This window comes from Takifugu rubripes, chromosome 14 (assembly GCF_901000725.2).
Source record: "Takifugu rubripes chromosome 14, fTakRub1.2, whole genome shotgun sequence".
NCBI classification, from domain to species: domain Eukaryota; kingdom Metazoa; phylum Chordata; class Actinopteri; order Tetraodontiformes; family Tetraodontidae; genus Takifugu; species Takifugu rubripes.
Window position 1 is genome coordinate 11,052,861 of NC_042298.1, and position 18,244 is coordinate 11,071,104.

The following is an 18,244-nucleotide window of genomic DNA, read 5'->3' on the forward strand; positions in this document are numbered from 1 at the left end:
TCACCGTAGGATGTTATTAGAAAGTAGCAGCAGATCATTGATTGGTGCAGCTCAGAACTGTGTGATCATACGTGCCGATTTATTTCTCAGATTGTTAACAATTGCAACATTACTTGTTATTTTGGTTGCACTTTGCTAGCATTCGGGCTAGCTGCTTTGAAGGCCACCATTTTGCAGGCACACTATGTTTGATGCCATCTATGGTGCAGTTGCTTCCTGGCTGCACCTGCAGTTGGTTCCTTCATTTAAACAGTTACGCAGAGCAAAACAACAAACAAATTAATAGTTTTTCCTGAAGTGCTAATATTAGCGAGAAGCTACATCCAGAGAGATGAGTAACGGTGTCTGAGGCCGCTCAAAGAGCAGGTGTTTAGAATTACAAGCCTCTCAGCTCATGTCATCGGCAAAGAATATCCTGCAAAAGCTGAAATTCAACACCGTTTTGACACGTCTGTCTCGGTGCTGAGTGGCAGAGAATGCCAGCCAATCCCCATTTGAAACGCGACAAGGAAAAACAAAGCCTGTCAGAATGAGTTGGAGAGACGTCTACTGAGGGCCACATGTGGAGAGAGAGAGATAGAGAGAGAGAGAGAGAGGGAGGGAGGAAAAAACCCTTCTCTCTCTACACGACTCTGTCCCTGAAACACATTTCCTGCTGCTCCCCCCACAGTGGGTGTCTCTGACGGGATACTTTCTGTTCAACATTCCCCCTCTGAGTGATTGATGAATCTCATTTTGCCAATTAATGGCGAATCCCCTGTTGACTTCCATCAGATTACCGCTTTTATCTGCTACTCTTTCTGACTGTGATTCATTTTAATTAGCCGACAATTTCCCCACATCACTTCTATTGCACCTAAAACCCCCAAATAAGCACACAGTGATATACAGCCTCAATAACATTATAAAGCCATTCATTTATTCACAGTACATGGCTTATGTTGTTCAAGGCCGAGTCTCTGCACAGGAGTCGAGACTAATGTCGACCATATAACATATAATCAATCAGCAAACATGAGGGAACGCAATGCGCCTCATTTGCATAATGAAGACTCTAATTTCAGCATGCAACAGCAGTCAATAAGTTTATCTAATTGCTTGCGGGGCTACGAATGTGAGCAGACTACAGGGGACAGCACAATGATCTCAGACAAAATCACCGGAGGAGACGAAGGACAACCGGCGTGGAGAAAATGTAAAAATCATTCCGCAGAAGAATCGTTAGGTCTCCCGTCTTTCTCCGTGCCTGTAAATAATAAAAAATCTTGCTGCTGACACATATTAAGGGGGAAATAATAACTCCAGTCACGTTTTCCCCTCCACTTGCATTTGATAGAATAATTTGCCAACAATGGGGCTGTCATTCAACTGAGTCTAAAGGATTTCATTAAAACATCAAATGAAAGTGAAATCATGAGCCATGACACTGGAGAGTGGGGAAGGCTAAGCAGAGAAGCGTGGCTTGTGTCTACTGCAGGATTAGAGCTCAGCAACAAGTGCTCAAGGGGGGCTTTGCCTGGAACCCAGGAGCCCATGACAAATGAGGACGGCTGGGTCTCTGTCTATTACCCTGCACTAAGCCCAGGCCTTTTGGGGAAGTAATGAGGTGCAGATTGCTGCTTCTGCCACTGGGTCCATAGCCTGACTTTGTGCAGAGCAGAAATAATCAGCAGAGACCTCGGCCAACAGGGCAATGTTACGGTGACCAGACAGGAGAATATATATGTTACACGCATCGCAACCTCCCTGATACAGTCTGTCAGCAAAGGCAGCGTTAGTAAATGTCAGCGGCTGTGCAATAATATCCAGGAAGTCAGAATCAGAATGCAAACCAGCGCCGATGCACCGGTTTATGGTGGTTCTACTTCTGCAGGTAAACACGACCCAGACGGGGAGCTTTGGGGACCCTCTCTGGCTCTTTTACACCTTCCAAGCAGCAGTTTATGTGGCATCAGCTCACCCTCGTCAGTCACACTGCCAATTATCTGTAGAACTGTATTTTTGGATGAACATTTGGACTGTGGTGGGTTAGCAACAACCCTTGAACATGGACAGTTAGAAGAAGAAACACCGTTTGCATGACAAAAGGTTTCTCAAAGTTAAAATGAAGCATTACTGGAGGTATCAGTCTCGCTGTGAGGTAATGCACGTCCATGTCTTATTTAAGGTAATTCCAGACCTGTGATACATTTTACAGGCTGTTTGTCATCAAAGCTAATGAGGCTGCAGCCGGTAAATAACAGAAATGAAATCCTTGAATAATCACTGGCACCTATTCTCTGCCTTGTCGTTGCAATGATGATAATTAGAATTCCAATTTTAATTTTGGCGAACATGCCCCCTCCAAAACACATAAAAATGCATTAATCAAAACCTCGAAATCTTCCCAGTTTCAGAATGCAGCGTCTGTTTTTAACATTTTCACGGAGGTGAGAGAAACAGAACTCAGTCAAGGCCATAGTATGATTTAAATATCTCTATTTATTTATCCTGGGTGGGTAAATTATGAATTTGGGATGATTAAAAGGCTCCACAGTTAATCTGTTCTCCAGTTAATTGGCCACATAGTTACCAGTGAATTTCATTAGTGAGGGAGAACACATGATTTGGGATTGGGGGGGGGGGGGGGGGTGACAGAAGGTGGTGAATTACAGACAGTTTTCTCTCTTTTTTTTAAATATTATGAGAAGCTTCTTAAAGTGCCACCAGCATCTTTTAACCTAGTTTTCTTGCACAAACAAGCAGAAATAAACATGAAGGGTTTGTAAATAATCCTAGTTATTTCTTATTCAAACACATGAAAGCGAGGACTTAATGGGGGAGGACTTCTCCAAACAGAGGTGCGACATCAAGAGGGAGGGTATAAACCTTCAGTAGAGCATCCAGCACTTCCACAAGCACCACCAGAAGATCAAGGATGGAGAACACATGGGTAGACCGGGCTGAGGCGTCACCTCCCGTAGAGCCACCCATCAAGATTCAGTCTGGCCGCTCTTTCCTCACCCACAGAGCCGCTTCACCACCATTAATATTCCAGCACGCCTGACCTCAGCCCACGGCTCTACTCCATCATATCCATAACTGTGTGTGAGCGTGTGTGAGTGCGTGTGTGAGAGATACCCATGGCCTCTTGGGTGAAATAGAGCTCTCCGGGGGCTTGTGCCTCAACTCTACAGCCTTTGTGGACCCCATTACTTCTGACAGATAGAGATCACTAAACTGCTGAACAAACACCCCGTTCAGTCATTTGCATATATTACAGTAATGGAAAGAGAAAAATGTATCAATAAAACCAAATGAAGTGCTTCCACTGAGCTCTTTCCTCCTTCCTCCTGTTCCTCCTCCAGCCGATGGGCTGTTGCCATCAAATTCTCACCTCATTTTAGGGCAGTTTTTACTTAAAAGCCAAACACGTGAGATTCACAATCAAAATTGGCCTTTCAATCCTCAAATGAAAAATAAAATAATCCGCATGCCTGTGAATATTTGTCCCATTTTCCTCTCTGCGCCCCCCCCCCCCGTCTTCCTCTCTGTAACCCCCCCAGAAACAGACCGACTCATCCGTCATCACAGTGTCCAGCAGTCAAGACGCCGCAGCCTCACTTAACTTTTCCAGGGGAGCTCAAGCATCAAATGCATGACTTTTACTTGTTGTTGTTCTTCCATCGTTCACGCTCTGAGGAACCGACATTCTTTATTTTTAATCCCTTACAAAAGCAAGAAGAAAAAAAAGTATTTTGCCTGTATTGTGCTGAGGAAATGTCACCATTTTTAAAAAAAAACTTATTCATTTAATGAATGTGTAAATTGAGTTTCAGTCACGCTACTGAATTAGCTTTTTAAATATAACAGCCACGCGTTAAATACGTAAGGTCTAAAGCTACTGTCAGTTCCTACTTTGTTTGAATTTAAATATAACACCAAAAATAACCAGACCAAAAGCAAAACAAGCACGCTATCCCTGAATAGCTCCAGACGCTGTAGCCGGGCCACCTGACCGGCCACAAAATGTGCACGGCTGCACAAAAGTGGCAAATGCATCTATATGTGTGCACGTACGCCGCGGGTAGACGTGTCATCTTTAAACCGCAGATATTAAAGTTAATTCACCAGACATGCTGCTGATGGAAACAAGGCCAAAGAAGTCAGGGGCACGACCCCGCTGCATCTACGGCTGGATGAAAGTGGAAATAACCACTGCTCATTCTGTAGCTTTACATCCCAGCAAACACAAGAACATCATTAAAGCTTATAGAATCGGCACACACACACACACACAGTCATGTCTGCCGGATCTGAACTCCACTGTCTCCATTTCCTGCCAAAATGGGATGGAAGGACTGGAGATGGGGGGAGACAGGAGGGAGGGAGGTCTTTAAGGTCATGGACAACCAGTTTCTCTCTGCCGTGCTCTGGGGAGGAACTCCAGACAGTGAAGGAGAACCATCCTGCACTATATCTGCACCTCTCCATTTCCTCTCACTCCAGCCTCCTGTCCCTAAAGGAGTCTGCAAATCGATACCAACGTTTGGTGGTGGGGGCGGGGGGGGGGGGCACTTTCTGCCGGACCTGCTGTTCCCCAGCCAGCACCGCCGGGGAGGTCTCATCTTTGGTTTATTTATTTTAATTGCACAAGTTTAACTCCCGCTTCTGACTGGGAGCAACAGTTAATAGTGTTAAAGGGGACGGATGATGTGCAAAGTCAGCCCCAATCAATCGGAGACACAACCGAGTCGAATCTGGGAACGCCCGCCCGCTCCTTCGATTACCTCTGAGCAATCTGTTCCTTTCTTCGTAATGTTGAAGACAAACGAGGCCGTTATTCTTCTCAGACTGGCAAGCGGGCCTCGAGGTATCAACTGATTTCCACCATTGATCAAAGCCGCAGAAAAGGACCGTCCGTCGGAGGAAGCGCGTCAGAGAAAAGTGCGGGGACGAGGCTGATTCAATTTGGGAGCAGGGAAGCTTGGATGTAAGTGAAACGCTCCGTTATCAAAACAGGAGAGGTGCCGTGAGAGGAGATAGAGGTGGCGTGCGCGCGTGAAGAGCCTTGTGGCCGGTCAGGAGATGAAATCGGGAAGGGCCGATATGTTTGTGCGAGGGGCCGGAGCCCCCATTAGAGCGCCCCCGGGGGACAGGTGGCGGCGGCAGAGCCGGGTAAAAATAGCCACAGGCGTGGTTTCCACCTCAGAACTGGAGCAGGAGAGAAGCGCGAGATCTGATCAACATGTCACAGCGAGGCAGCCGGATTCATTCCCGCGGGTCCCCCGGGCGCCACCGATCACGCCGAGTGATTTAAACTGCTCGCAACTGCCAGGCGGAACACAAGCAGCACGCCCCGCTATTGACAGAGCGATGCATGAAAACGCCGCGCTACGTTACGGCGGGCGAAGGCCCGGGCACCAACGGCGGAAGGATATCGACATCTTTTCCACAAACTTGTCCTGCTCGTCGTCCGTTTTGGGGAAGTGCTCGATGTCGTTCTCCAGCCTCTGGATCTGCCGCTCCATCGTGGTCAGGCTGCTCTTCAGGATCTCCGCAGACACTGTGGACAGAAAGAGAGGGAGGTTCAGACTCCAGGACGCCAGAGCGCGGCCTAGAACGCAGCTGTGTGTGTGTGTGTGTGTGTGCCTCATTAATCAGTGTGTAATCACTGCGTGGAGTTAATGTGGACTCAGATCAGGACTTTCAAGCAGAGGCTTCAAAGAGCAGAGGAGGATCAGATGGGACCAGGGTGTGGAGCCGTGTTCAGGCAGCGCTAACGGCTTTAATCTTATTGACAAACACGCCACACACACTCTGTTTAATGATTCAAATAAAATGTGGGGGCTTTCTTTACAAACAGCAGAATAATGCAGTCAGGCAATAATGGAGATGTGCTGATGACCTCTGTGACCTTTCATTGCCGTCCGTGTCGTTATTGTGTGACGTATGTGGGAGGTGGACTTCAAAGCAGCGACACCTAAATGAGAAGAACCTGAGAATGGACCAACATCATTTTTCAGCATGATAAAGTGCAACAGAGTTGTGCACGGCGGATCCTCAGAGTTGGGTCCAGACGATTCTGCAGCCAGGCGCTTTGATTTCCTTCAAACGCTGATTCAATTCAGGATGGGCAGCAGTGATGACAGCTCTGTTCGTGACTTCCCAATTTAAAGCCGCGCGGCGTCACGCCTGCGGGGTCATTCAGCGGTAATTAAAACGCCGAGAGCCGAGAACGCCGCCCTCACTGACGTTAACTCACTTTCCGATATTCACTTTGAAGTGCGAGTACGTTGAAACACACCAGAATCCAACTCATTAGCTGTGTACAATGAGCGAATGCTATTAGCATAGAGTTAGTTTGCATTAAAACCAGCTGCTGGGTAGTCTTGCAGATTTAACATCTGGTTAAGTTAGCTAGCTACTGTAACCCTCTCCACTTGCCGTACTTTTCCTTGCTAAGTGTTTCGTCTTCTGGAACCTAAATTTGCTGAGGCTAGCTATATCTGCGCACTAAAAGTCCGATTTGGTTTGGCTTTCACTCCAGTTTAGTCTAGTTTCAGGTGGAACAACACGCCTAACTGGACCAACAACGTGCCACATTTATGCACCAAATGAGAGAAAACAACACATATTTATTAAAAATGAGTGTAGCCCTGACTATAATGCACCTTGATTTATTTGTTTTGCTGTTCTAAACTGAGGTGATCAGTGTCCACCTGTGTCCACAGATATAATTTCTTAACTTTTGGGATATCAGTTTATCTGGTATCAGAGAATATTTTGAGGAGGATGAATCAGAAGAGGCAGATGATGGAGACGGTTGTACGTCTGAAACATGTAAAGTTATTCAATCGATTGCTGTCAGCAAGACCATCCAGTATTTTTCATTAAACCCTCTCCTCGGTGAATACTCCATTCCGATGTGCTGCGAGGTGCACATCAATTATTTAGAACGGACAGATGTAGTTCTAGTCTGGAAAGATCAGCATGCACTGACGTCTGGTCAAAACATCCCGGTTTTTCTGTTGTTTTGGAAGGCTTGACGACGTCTGCATCTCAACAACAGCCCGTTTAGCTAGGCTGCATCATCTCCACCCGTGAAGAAGCAGAACAAACCCCAACATGGCTGCAAAGCACCACCCACAATCCCCAGCCCGGCCTGTTCTGACCTCTCAAACCCTGATTCTCAGATTAGCAGCCCTATTTTGGCAGTTGGGATATAACTATCCTCCGGCTAACAAGCCACAGCAGGTAACCGGACACGGCTACGCATCACAGGTCAAAGGGCATCCACCAGAGTCAAAGGTCAACCCCCTCACAGCGAGATAGGCGATAACATCATCTGGGCTGCACACGTTCCGCGTCCCAGTGGCTGCTTTGGCTGACGTTCACGCCGCTCCGTGTTGTTTTTGTTTTGCTGTCAAAAGTTATAATAGGCTGAAAGGCCCAGAAGAAGAAAAATCAGACAACTGATCTCATCGCGCAACAAAGTTCAGAGAGGAACGTAGTTAGAGCAGATTTCTCCGCAGCGCTCACATCATCCAGACCGTCGGGCCTCAGACGCCTGACAGGTCACAGAGTTTGATTTCCTAAAATAAATATCATCGGCGCAACTGTTGTTGTGGTGCTTCGTTTTTGTTCTAGAAGAACTTAATAAATTGCTCTGTGCCTCAGTATTGTCTGCCAAAAGCAACTCGGGCATTTCAAATTCCCTTTCAGGAGTTATGAGCTGAATTCTAACTAACAGCTGGAGAGTCTCCGCAGCTCCTCCGTTTGGACCGAGTTTAGCAGTGAGAGATGGATTCAGCACCAACCTGGACGCAAAGCTAAGGTGCTAAGGTGCTAAGGTGCTAAGGTCAGGAGAGCAGAAAAACAAGTTAGCGTCGATGTCGTAGACGCAGATGAAATATTCCCCGCACATAAACAGCGGCTGACTCACAACAGCAAATCATCGGCTCTAATGTGGAGTTGCCACATTCACATGCCATCATCTGGAGGAGGGGGCAGCTTTCATTCTGATCTATGGGCGAACGACACCGGTGTTTCGTGCACGACCGTCGCTGCACTGCCAAAGGTCACAGCCGAAATTGCCTGCGTTTAACATTCCTACATCGAATAAAAGCTCAGCATTTAAAGCCGAACAGCCCCGTGGAAACGGCCAGAAAGTCAGAATGAAGGAAGGAAAAGGCTCCTCTGTCTGACGGTCCGGAGGAGGAGAGACGGGAGGACACCTGCCTTTGATCCAGTCCCAGTTTAGCCCTCTTCTACCCCATTTTTAAAATCAATTTGTTCTGTTGTGTCAGATTATCCAGGGTAAACGACTGAGAAGGAGGGAAATTTCAGGTTAACAGGGGTAAACCTTGAGCAGGACCAGGCCCGCATGAGTCAGTACCTGGAGGAAAAACAGCATGTGGAGAACGTGCACACGGGCATCTCAAAAACCAACAGCTGCGGTCGATCATAAAGGCCGTCCATTGTGTGACGCACACGCGCGTGGGCGCACGACACTCTGCACATGGACAAGGACGAGTGAGAGGCCACTTATGAGAAATTCATTAAAAATAAATCATTTCAGAATCAAGGTTAATGCTCAGCGTGTGCCATAAATGCTAAAAGTGTCTAATTCAGCTCAGCGAGGCCGTCTGTACGCAGTCCCGCTACATCATTAGCATCTCTAGCCTAAGCTGCTTTTTAACCCAATATTAGACACTAATCTGGTTCCTTCACTGGGTTTTATGGCCTAAAAACCCAAAAATGACCAGGTGATAGTTCACATCTCTGACCTCACACACACACACACACACACACACACACACACACACACACACACACACACACAGACACAGGCACACACACACGGATATCTGATGCAGGAAATCATCATGAAAGAATGATCCTGAGATAACACTGATTAAGAACAACTTTAAACTGCGTTATTAACCTTACAGTGAATGTTAATTTGGTATTTTCGGAATAAAAACATCCTGACTTGTATTTGGAGATGAAGTGGAAGTACAGCAGAGGGAAAAAAGACAAAAGCGTCAACACAACTGTCCATGTTCCCCTTTCAGCAGGAATCAAAGCGCAGCTCCAGTCGCAGGAGTGAAAGTAATAGTGTTGCTGTGACAAAGCAGCCGCATTGTTCTTTCTGATTACTTTGGATCGTGATGTTAAAAGCAGCAGGCAGAAGAAAGTGGCAAATAAGGAAATTTAATGGGCAGCTAAAACCGGGGAGGTGGAGGAAATGTGGAGTTAAGCAGCTCGTTTTGAGTTGTGAGCCTGCGCCTTTATAAATAAGGAAAGATGAAGTGAAATGTGTATTTATTAGACAATAAATCAATGCTCCACTTACTTATTTCATATCATTTTTGTAAATAATTACAGCCAAAGAGACAAATGATATTGTAACATCATAACAGAGATTAGAAAATGCTATTGCGGCACAATTAATGCGGCTGGGAGGGACACAAATCCACGCTATGCACAAACAATCGCAACTTCCCATCAATAATTCACTAATTGCGCCAACATAAAACAGCAAATCCTTCTTAATTTTGCTCTAGTTCCCTTTTTCATTTGCATTTTCCTTAAACCCTGCGTGTAAATATCTGTTATTCCGATTAAGGATTTGATGGGTGATTAGAGCCGAGGCCCGGACACCATAAGGTTCTAATACGCTGCCGTTAATCTGCTGCAGAAATGATTAAAGGCCCAAATTTGTGCGTCAAAGTGACGGTGAAACAGGAATATATTATATATAAATAAATGTGGGCAGGTGCAATTTGTCATTTTTGCTTTTCCTTCATATCACCACGTAAATATATTGCTCGTGGCGTCCTGGCTGTGCTGTTCTAATATTGATTATAGCATTCATTATCAGAGCGACAGGCACGCAGGAGGAGAACTGGAATGTATTTACTCTACAAACAGCAGTATCTAAAACAATGTTAAAAAGGCCCCATTAGATATGCAAAGTCTAAAATGGAGTTAACAGCAGAGGTTATTTCCACAGAATTAATTGCGTTTGGCAGCCATCAGAGCTCGACAGGAAGTCTCTGCAGAAATCACAAACAAAGTCGACTGATCCACAGGAGAACATGAGACTCTGACCTGGAAGCATGACAACAACCTGGAAACTGTAAGGAAAACCAGCTGGACTTTTGAACCGGTGCCATTGGAGATAAAGGAGCAGGGAGCCCACCAGGGTGGGACTGTTTCCACACACATGCCTGGCACGGACCGGCTCCAGGACTGTCTCTGCACCCAGAAGTTTTGGGTTTTTAATGTTAAGGTCATTTTATTTTAGATGTCAAAGGCCACAGCTTCTGATGACCCATAAGGTCAGACACACCAGCCTGGAAACCTCCTGGAAATCCTTCAGGAGACGGATGCTAAACATTTGCTAGCAGTTGGTTTTAAAGACCAACTGGGAGAACAACTGTGTCACGACCTGTCAGAGAAGGTAGATGGAGGTCCAGACTGACCCGCCCATGTGGCTAATAAACCACAGCATGCTAATGTGGGCCACTCAAGCTGCTCTACGTTCACGTGTGGAATAAACCTGGACGGGTCCTGGTGGTTGTGATGGAGCCAACGACGTGAACGTGAGAGCACCAGACAGAAAAGAGCAGATTCTGGGGCCTGCAGACTTTGACTTCTGCTTCTAACCTCGTTCAGCACTTCAAAGTTGCAATTGCTCAGGCGCGGGCGAGGCTATTTTACCTGACGCTGCTGAGGGACATGCTTGACTTGGCATTTTCAGGATCCAAGGGACCTGAAATCTGACTGGACTGATACACAGAGTGAAAACTGCGGTTCCGCTTGGATTAAAGCAGCGGACTGAAACAAGAACGGCGTTTTTTAACCTGGCCAAGGTTAAAGAAATAAATAATAACTTTTAAAATGTGTCTCTAGACTGAGACCTGAGTCCATTTGCTCTATACATAGAGGGGGGGGGGGGGGGGGATTATAAAATGCATTATCTGATGAGCTTCAGAGTTTAAACAGACGAAGGTACGTTGATTTAATTCCCAGACATAACGCTAATAAAGCCTCCCAGGGCTCCACTTCTATGGAATAGACAAATATCGATCTTCACTGTGGAAGAAAAAAGGCAAAAAAAGAGAAATGGATGTGCACGTTTTCAGAAATGTCAACGTGTTGCTTTCAGACGGGTGCACGACTGTCTGTCTGCACCCCCAAAACAAACACACCAAAACTGGTGCAGTGCCGACATTTACGCAGAAATCCTGCTTCCATCTCCTCCCGGTGTCGTCTTTACGGGGACAAACGTGTTACCTCCCCATGTTCAGGTGTGATCCTGGCGCCGGGCCACCCGCCTGCGCGTGTGACGCATGAGTCAACACACATTTTCCACATATTAGCAAAAAACCCCTTCGCACTGCATAATAAATGTGCACGACACATACAGCCGCTGTGTTGTTAATCAGACCAAATCAGCCCGAAAACACATGATGCAAACGTATTCTTGCAATATGGAGGGCTTCTAATCCCGGGTTTACCAAGAAGGATGCGAGTGTCTCTGTATCGTCGCTCTAAATATTGCGATGAATAAATCTGCAGGTATATTAAAATCTGCGCCGCTTTTCTTTGACTTGAAGCTTTAAAAGTTTGTAAAGCCCAAGTAGACACGTGGGAAAACATTTGTGAGCATATGGGGCTCGCTCCAGCGAGGCGGCTCAGGTGGATCCCGGATTAGGTGTCCCAGTTTAGAGCGTCATTAATACAGGAGTCGTAGGAAGATGCTCAGTGAAAAAGGTCAGATCAATTCCTCCAACAGCTCCATCTGTCTTCATTTAGCCGCTACCAGATGAAGACTTCACGGGACATAATATCCCGTTAGAGCCATTTGTTTAAATAACTGTGCTAACGGGCTGAATGTAAACAAGATCGTGCTCGGGATTTATTTTCCTGGAAAGTCCAGATTCCCTTTGTTTTCCTTTGTCCTGAGACTTGACCAGCATCTCCAGGCCGCTCTGCACCTCCTGCACTCATTAAACCATCAGCGATGTAACGAGACTTCTCACCGCAACGACTCCGTTACCCCGCCCGACCTCGGCGCCGCTGCACGGAGCTCTGTCGGCGATGAGCGATGCAGACGGCGTGGACGGGGGCCGGAGACGTAGATGGATGTAATCAGATGGAATCGATCGTCTTCGGAGGGAAGTTGGACCGGGCGTTAAGCTGTCGCATTAATCAATGCATGAAAACAAAATCCACGCCTGCTCATAGCCCACTAGCGCGGACTTCCTGCTGCGGCCAGCAGAGGCTGCAGGCGAGAGAAAAACCTTCTGTGGATTTCCCCAACGAGGCAACTTTCTCAGACAGCCTCATCAGTTGGAGAAAGGTGAGCGGGCGCGCGGGAGCCTGCGGAGACGGGCGAGAGGCGTGTTTGCAAACGTTGTCATCGCCAAGAGAAGGAAGCGCTTCATCTGTTTATTTTCCATTAATTACCTGCGAATGTACAATAAAATGATGCTAAACTGCTGAAGCTGTGCTCCGGCATATCACCGCATGCTTTGCAAAATCCTAATTATTCAGAGCAAATTAAATTTATTGAGTAATTACAGCCGCTGCACCACACAAGGGGTGAACGTGCTGGTTGTTAAACGTGTTAAATGAGCGGCTCTTTGGTTTTAATCAACCAAAACAATGCCAAAGTTAAAAAAAATAAAAAAAATAAAGAGGCCTCTGATACCTTAACCAGCTCAGAAATGACTGTTCCCGGTTCCAAGGGCCACAAGGCTGACAGAAACACCCCAGCGCTAGCAAACAGCGCGCGGGGATGTTTGTGCCGTTATCTCGTAGCCTGAGGCAGATTCATTACTGAGTGGAGGATGTAGCTGGGAGCCAATCAGGCTATTGTAATAACCAACAGCTCTGGGCTTTGCTGAAAGCCACCATTGCCCCAAATGTGCTGCAGGAATACAGGCTGCTGAGGGAATACACCGTTAGCCTTCCCCGGAGCTCAGGACTGCCTGGAAAACATGCCCTGAGGGCAAATCATCATCTTGGTTTTTCTTACCCCTCATGTAAGCAGCTTCTGCCAACAAACGGTTCTGAAGCTTTGTTCAAGCGTCAGGTCAAGAGCAAAGTGATAATCCAGAGGGCCAGGATGACATTTTCACAGATTACCATTTATTGTTGCAGTGAGCTGAGGAAACTAGCCACACTGTGGCGCTACCCTGCCCAGGCGGAGGACAGGTCAGATCACGCCGCGCCTGCTCAATAGAAGATCAGCATATGCTGATGACGACGCGTGCTTCTGATGAGATACCACAACACACGCGACGCTGTTAGCGCTCCGTGTTTCTACTGGAACAGAAGACTTCAGGGAGTCGGCCAGTCTGACCTTCCACTGTGTCACGTTCATCAACGCTAAATTTACTGTACTAGTGTGTGTGTGTGTGTGTGTGTAATTACTGGCTGCAGCCTCCTTCCTGGCCCCTGCTGATCTCCACACCTGTTCTCCATCAAACTCTTCCACCTCACTCTAAGACCGTTGCTCTCTTCATATCACAGCTCACCAGATTAGATCCCGACTGTCCCACAATTTACAAGCAGTGAGCCTTTAACTGGGCTTTTATTCTCCTTAAATATGACAGCTTTGATTAAATCAGTCACCAGCACAACTCCAGCAGACTCCCTATTCTATCCAGGCGGAATGCCACAAGATTCCAGGACATCTAGCTGTGATTTAAGCAGGAAAAGCTGAATGCAGATGTGTGTGTGTGCACGCAGCGTGCCTCAGATGTGGGAGCAGATCTGTAAATCCATAAAATAGTCTGAAACCTGCACCTTGCACACATGCAGTCAAAGGTCAACTGTTACTAGGACAGTACGATCGAGCCACTTCTTTGTGCTCATTCCTGACTGGAAACCTTTTATGGGGAGGACCTGAGAGCACCAGAGACATTTAGAGGTAGTGGTTCGCATCCGTCCCGGTACAGGACTCACAAAATTTCCCATTCTCCTTCAGGCTTTACTGGAAGGTGAAGGGAGGAGCACCGCCCAGCGTGTAAACACGTCCCGGAGATAAAGCCAGTTTCTAAACAGCAGCGGAATGCTACGCTCTGTACTTGATTAAGATAGCTTGAAAATGTTGCTGCGGGGCAGAAAGAGAAGATTGTCATTTTCTCCCTCAAAGAAAGAAGCTTTAAATGTGCCCATAAAACTACCGGAGTCATAGTCATTCCCTGCTAATGGCCCGCCTGATTAGCTATAGGGCTACTGCCCATATTATGGGAACAGGTGGGCAGAATTTAGCCGCTCGCCTCACATCACATTTTTGGTGAGTGTGCGGTGGCTGCCGGGAGATCTTGGCCGTCCTAACGTGCATTTTCAAATGGCAGAAAACAGGGTCACGCAAGTGGGTACAAAGTGTGCCTCCGGGGCCGTAGATTCCTATCAGAAGCAGCGCAGTACGTCAAAGTTCTCTGTCAAGGTTTGACACTTTAAGGAGAACTCTTGGTGACAAAATATCACTGCTGGCGGAGGGAGAGAGGCTGACAGAGGACACAGCCGCCAGCAAAAACAGATTTTAATGGCAGTGGTGGGAAAACCGAAACGTGACTCGGTAATAAATGGTTGTGTTTGTAAGTAAATCGGTTTGGCTGGTCGGTATAAATACGTGAAAAATAACAGGAATAACTGGAAAATGCTACATTTGTAAAGGGCAGGAAATTCTTCATATTGATGGAATGTGATGAAAAATAAGACATAAATAAATAAAAATGAAAGTCAGTAAAAACTGAACCCCGGCTGCCAAAAATAAGGACAAAAATATGTTACATAAAAACTATACTCACACCATAATGGGGCGCCATGAAACATAATTCCTCCTGTCTGCGATTTTATTGGCAGCCCCTCCAGAGATTGGTGGCTCCCCTATTATGACCTAACACATCAAAATCGCAGCGCAGCACACACAGAAAAGGCCACCTGATGATAAACACAGCAGACAGCGTCAGGGGCTTTATCTCGTGGCAGCCTGCAGCTCGACACAGGTTCAATTTGGCCTGCAACAATCGATTCCGTCCCTCCTTACCTCGGCTTCAGCTGCTGGAATAAAAACAGACCTTTCTAAAGAGCAGGTCTCAGCTGGTATGTCACGCCCAGCCACAGAAAGCAGGAGGCTTGAGACGCCCAGACACCTGAATTGTGCTTGAGCTTTAAATTCTTCCTGACAAATCAGTTAGCAGGAGGAGTATGACACAAAGGACAAAGAAAAGATGGAAATGAAGATTAGATGTGCGTTGTTAGCGGAGTTAGCGTTCGGGGGTGTCGATCCTGTTCCAGGAAAGATAACTTTTTACAATTGCAGATCCTTCTGTGTCTAATTTTCCCTCCGTGGGTAATTCTGGTGCCATTTAAATGCATGTCAGCCCTCACTCCAGTGAAGGTTGTCCCTCTAATCAGTATGCAAGTGACCTGGCTTCAAATCCTCAATTTCACATGCAAATGTGGTGCAAACGATTTAAATAGCATTTGAATATGGATCACGCAGCACGACTCCCCTATCACTGCTGCAAAATCATCATCAAGATGTGAGACGGAGGTCATTTCCAGGACCTGCTCTATTTAGTGTGGAGGTAAAGGAGAGGCTGATGAATTAAACTTGTCCCATCAGAGCTCAGAGGGGATCAGGCTGATTAGCATCTTTCAGGTAAACAGACACTAAAGTTGCACACATCCCCCGCATTGTTAGACCCCCCCACCCCACTCCCATCCCACTCTCAACAACATCACACGATGCTCCAGGAGGTGGGACATGAAGCCTCCTTACAGAAACATGGCAGCCAGTTTGGTCTGACCCCACGGAGACGCACGGGTGCCACATCAATGTTGCCATAACGGCGGCGAAAGCCCGTGCTCGGCTCGGTTCTCCGCTCCTCAGAGGGGCGTATATCACCGCTGATGGTGAAAACTCCACACACGCTGGCAAGCATTAAGTGGAAGGGGCACAGGAGAGCCTCCTCCCCCGGGTCCAGTAAAAACTCCGATGAGGAGTCCTGCCACGCGCGCTGCAGGCCCAGCTTTTAAATTATATATTGATGGCAGCCCTTGATAATAAATGACCCAATTTAGTATCCAAAATCAATTCCAACCCCCGACTGACACGCTGGGGAGGGCAAAAAGCTGCCCATGTTCTTTTATTAAAGCATTTCAGTCACAGACATGTTTTCTCAAGCATTGGTCAATAAAGGCAGAGATGGTGGCGGAAAGGAGGGAAGAAAGAGGCACTTGAGCACAATGACCACCGATAATCTGCTCGCTGTCTGAGTAACGAACATTTCTGACGTGATTCATGTCCTCCCGCATCACATGATTGGTGGAAGGAACGATAAACTTGATCCCTGCTGATTTCAGAGAGACTTGATTCATTTTAGCACATATCCAGCCCAGTTTTCACTCCTGTAGCCTCTAATGTGAGCCGATGGCCTTGAAGCTAACAGAAAACAACAGAAGAGGATAACATCCGGTTGCGTAACAAGGGGCAGTCGTTAGCTCGCTAAAATCAAGTTTTCCAGAGACCTTTCAAAGAATAAGAAGCTTTATACGGAGTCATTGCGACAGGAACCCCGAGTGTGTGCTGCCTCTGTCAGCCAGTCAATATTAACCATCTCCCCACTATCTAAGGCAACATTTCCAGAGAGTATTATCTGAAGGGTGTAGGGATCACCTCGCAGAAAAACTCAATTTCCTGCTCATTTGTTCAACAATCAGCGGCGTAATCTCACTCATCGGTATCATCTGACAGACTCTGTATCACAAGCTTCTCCACAAAAACAGCCCTGAACTAATGTCCTTTCAGAGGCTGCCGCAGTTCAGCGCAACAGCGTTGTGCTATTCAGCGGTCGCTAAAAAGCATTTTATCAGCGCGGCGCGAACATCAAGCCTGGAGATAAGAGATAAGTGAATGCAGATGTCAACAGATGTCAAGCATTGTGACAGCGTTCTTAGCGCAGTGGAACGCTGTTAGAGACTTCTGCGCCGTCTGTGCACGGCCGACTCGGGCGAACTGCTGTGAAAGGTGTCACTGTGGTTGATAAAAAAGTTTGCTTTTCATGAGATTTTACTGCTGATTAGATTAAAAAACACCAAGTTTTCTTCAGAAAAATGAAAAAGTTGTTGACAAACTGCTGAAATGGCTGCTGGCGGGGCCCAGTGGAAGTCTATTGCATTTAATATTGTCTAAAGAAATAAGTAAAAGCTGTTGACATATTGTAGGGGAAAAAAAGTCTTAATGGACATTTTTAGAGGTTTGGTGCTAAAAATGAGGAAAGTGGAACATCCTTTTAAATGGTATTCTGGAATGGGTTTTGAAAACAGAAATTATAGATGTTTTTGTCACACCAGGATCACATATTTGACACAACTGTGAAGGAAAATGGCTCCAGTCAGGCAATAAAAACCACGTGGACTCTGCTCACAGTCGGGAATGTGGATGCCAGGCTGCTGCAGCTCTTTCCGAGCTCCGTGTGGTGAACATCCACACACATTCTAATATCACTGGTCTCCCAAAGACGCTGCAGCCTGGGCCTGTCTGGAATTAACGCAGCAAAGGCAGAGTTCCATTTTAAATTGAGCTTCCTTGTTGAACTGTGCTCATGAAACACTCCTAGAATAGCAAATGTTCTACTGTGACAGGCTGGATTTCGAGGCTGGCAAACAGCATTATTCTCATTCCGGGTCCTATTGTCAGCTCTCATTGAAATCTTCTGTCACGGGCTGCAGGCTGATGCTAAGCAGGGCTGCTGGCCTCCCTGCATGTGTCTATCTCTGTCTACACTCACACAGGCCGGCCCAAGAGCTGCAAGCAAAAGAATCAGAGGTGTAGAGAAAGAGAGATAAATAGAAAAGAAGAAAGGGAGTTGTTTTTGTCTCGCGACGCTCCACTCATCCGCCGTGAAGGAAGTGAAAAAGCCGCTCCTGAGATCTCATCACTCATCCTGGAGTGGTGGAGTCTGACAGGTCTGTTTCCAGTTTCTAATATTCCTGGTGACAGACTGTCCATTTAAACTGCTGGCCTCACTGATCCCGCTCTATCAGTTTCAGGCTCCGGGGCAGAGTGCACCTCCAAACAACTGGTGAGGACACCGTTTCCTGTGGCAACACTGGCGTGACTAATGCTGCTGCTCCTCATGTCGGGGAAATGAAGCTGCTGGGTGATTTGAGTGTAAAAAGACATTTGGCAACCAGGCAACCGATGTGCCGTGTGAGAGTGATTGATCGGTTC

General features: G+C 46.8%; 1 protein-coding gene across 6 annotated transcripts in view; it reads right to left on the reverse strand.

The window, feature by feature from the left end:
• diaph2 (diaphanous-related formin 2) overlaps window positions 1-18,244 on the reverse strand; it is a 258,036-nt gene that overhangs the window by 67,023 nt on the left and 172,769 nt on the right. For all 6 annotated transcript variants that reach the window (XM_029847330.1, XM_029847329.1, XM_029847331.1 and 3 more), the window contains one exon: window positions 5,421-5,545. In XM_029847330.1, the coding sequence (XP_029703190.1) occupies window positions 5,421-5,545 (125 nt within the window). The remainder of the gene's footprint in view (window positions 1-5,420; window positions 5,546-18,244) is intronic.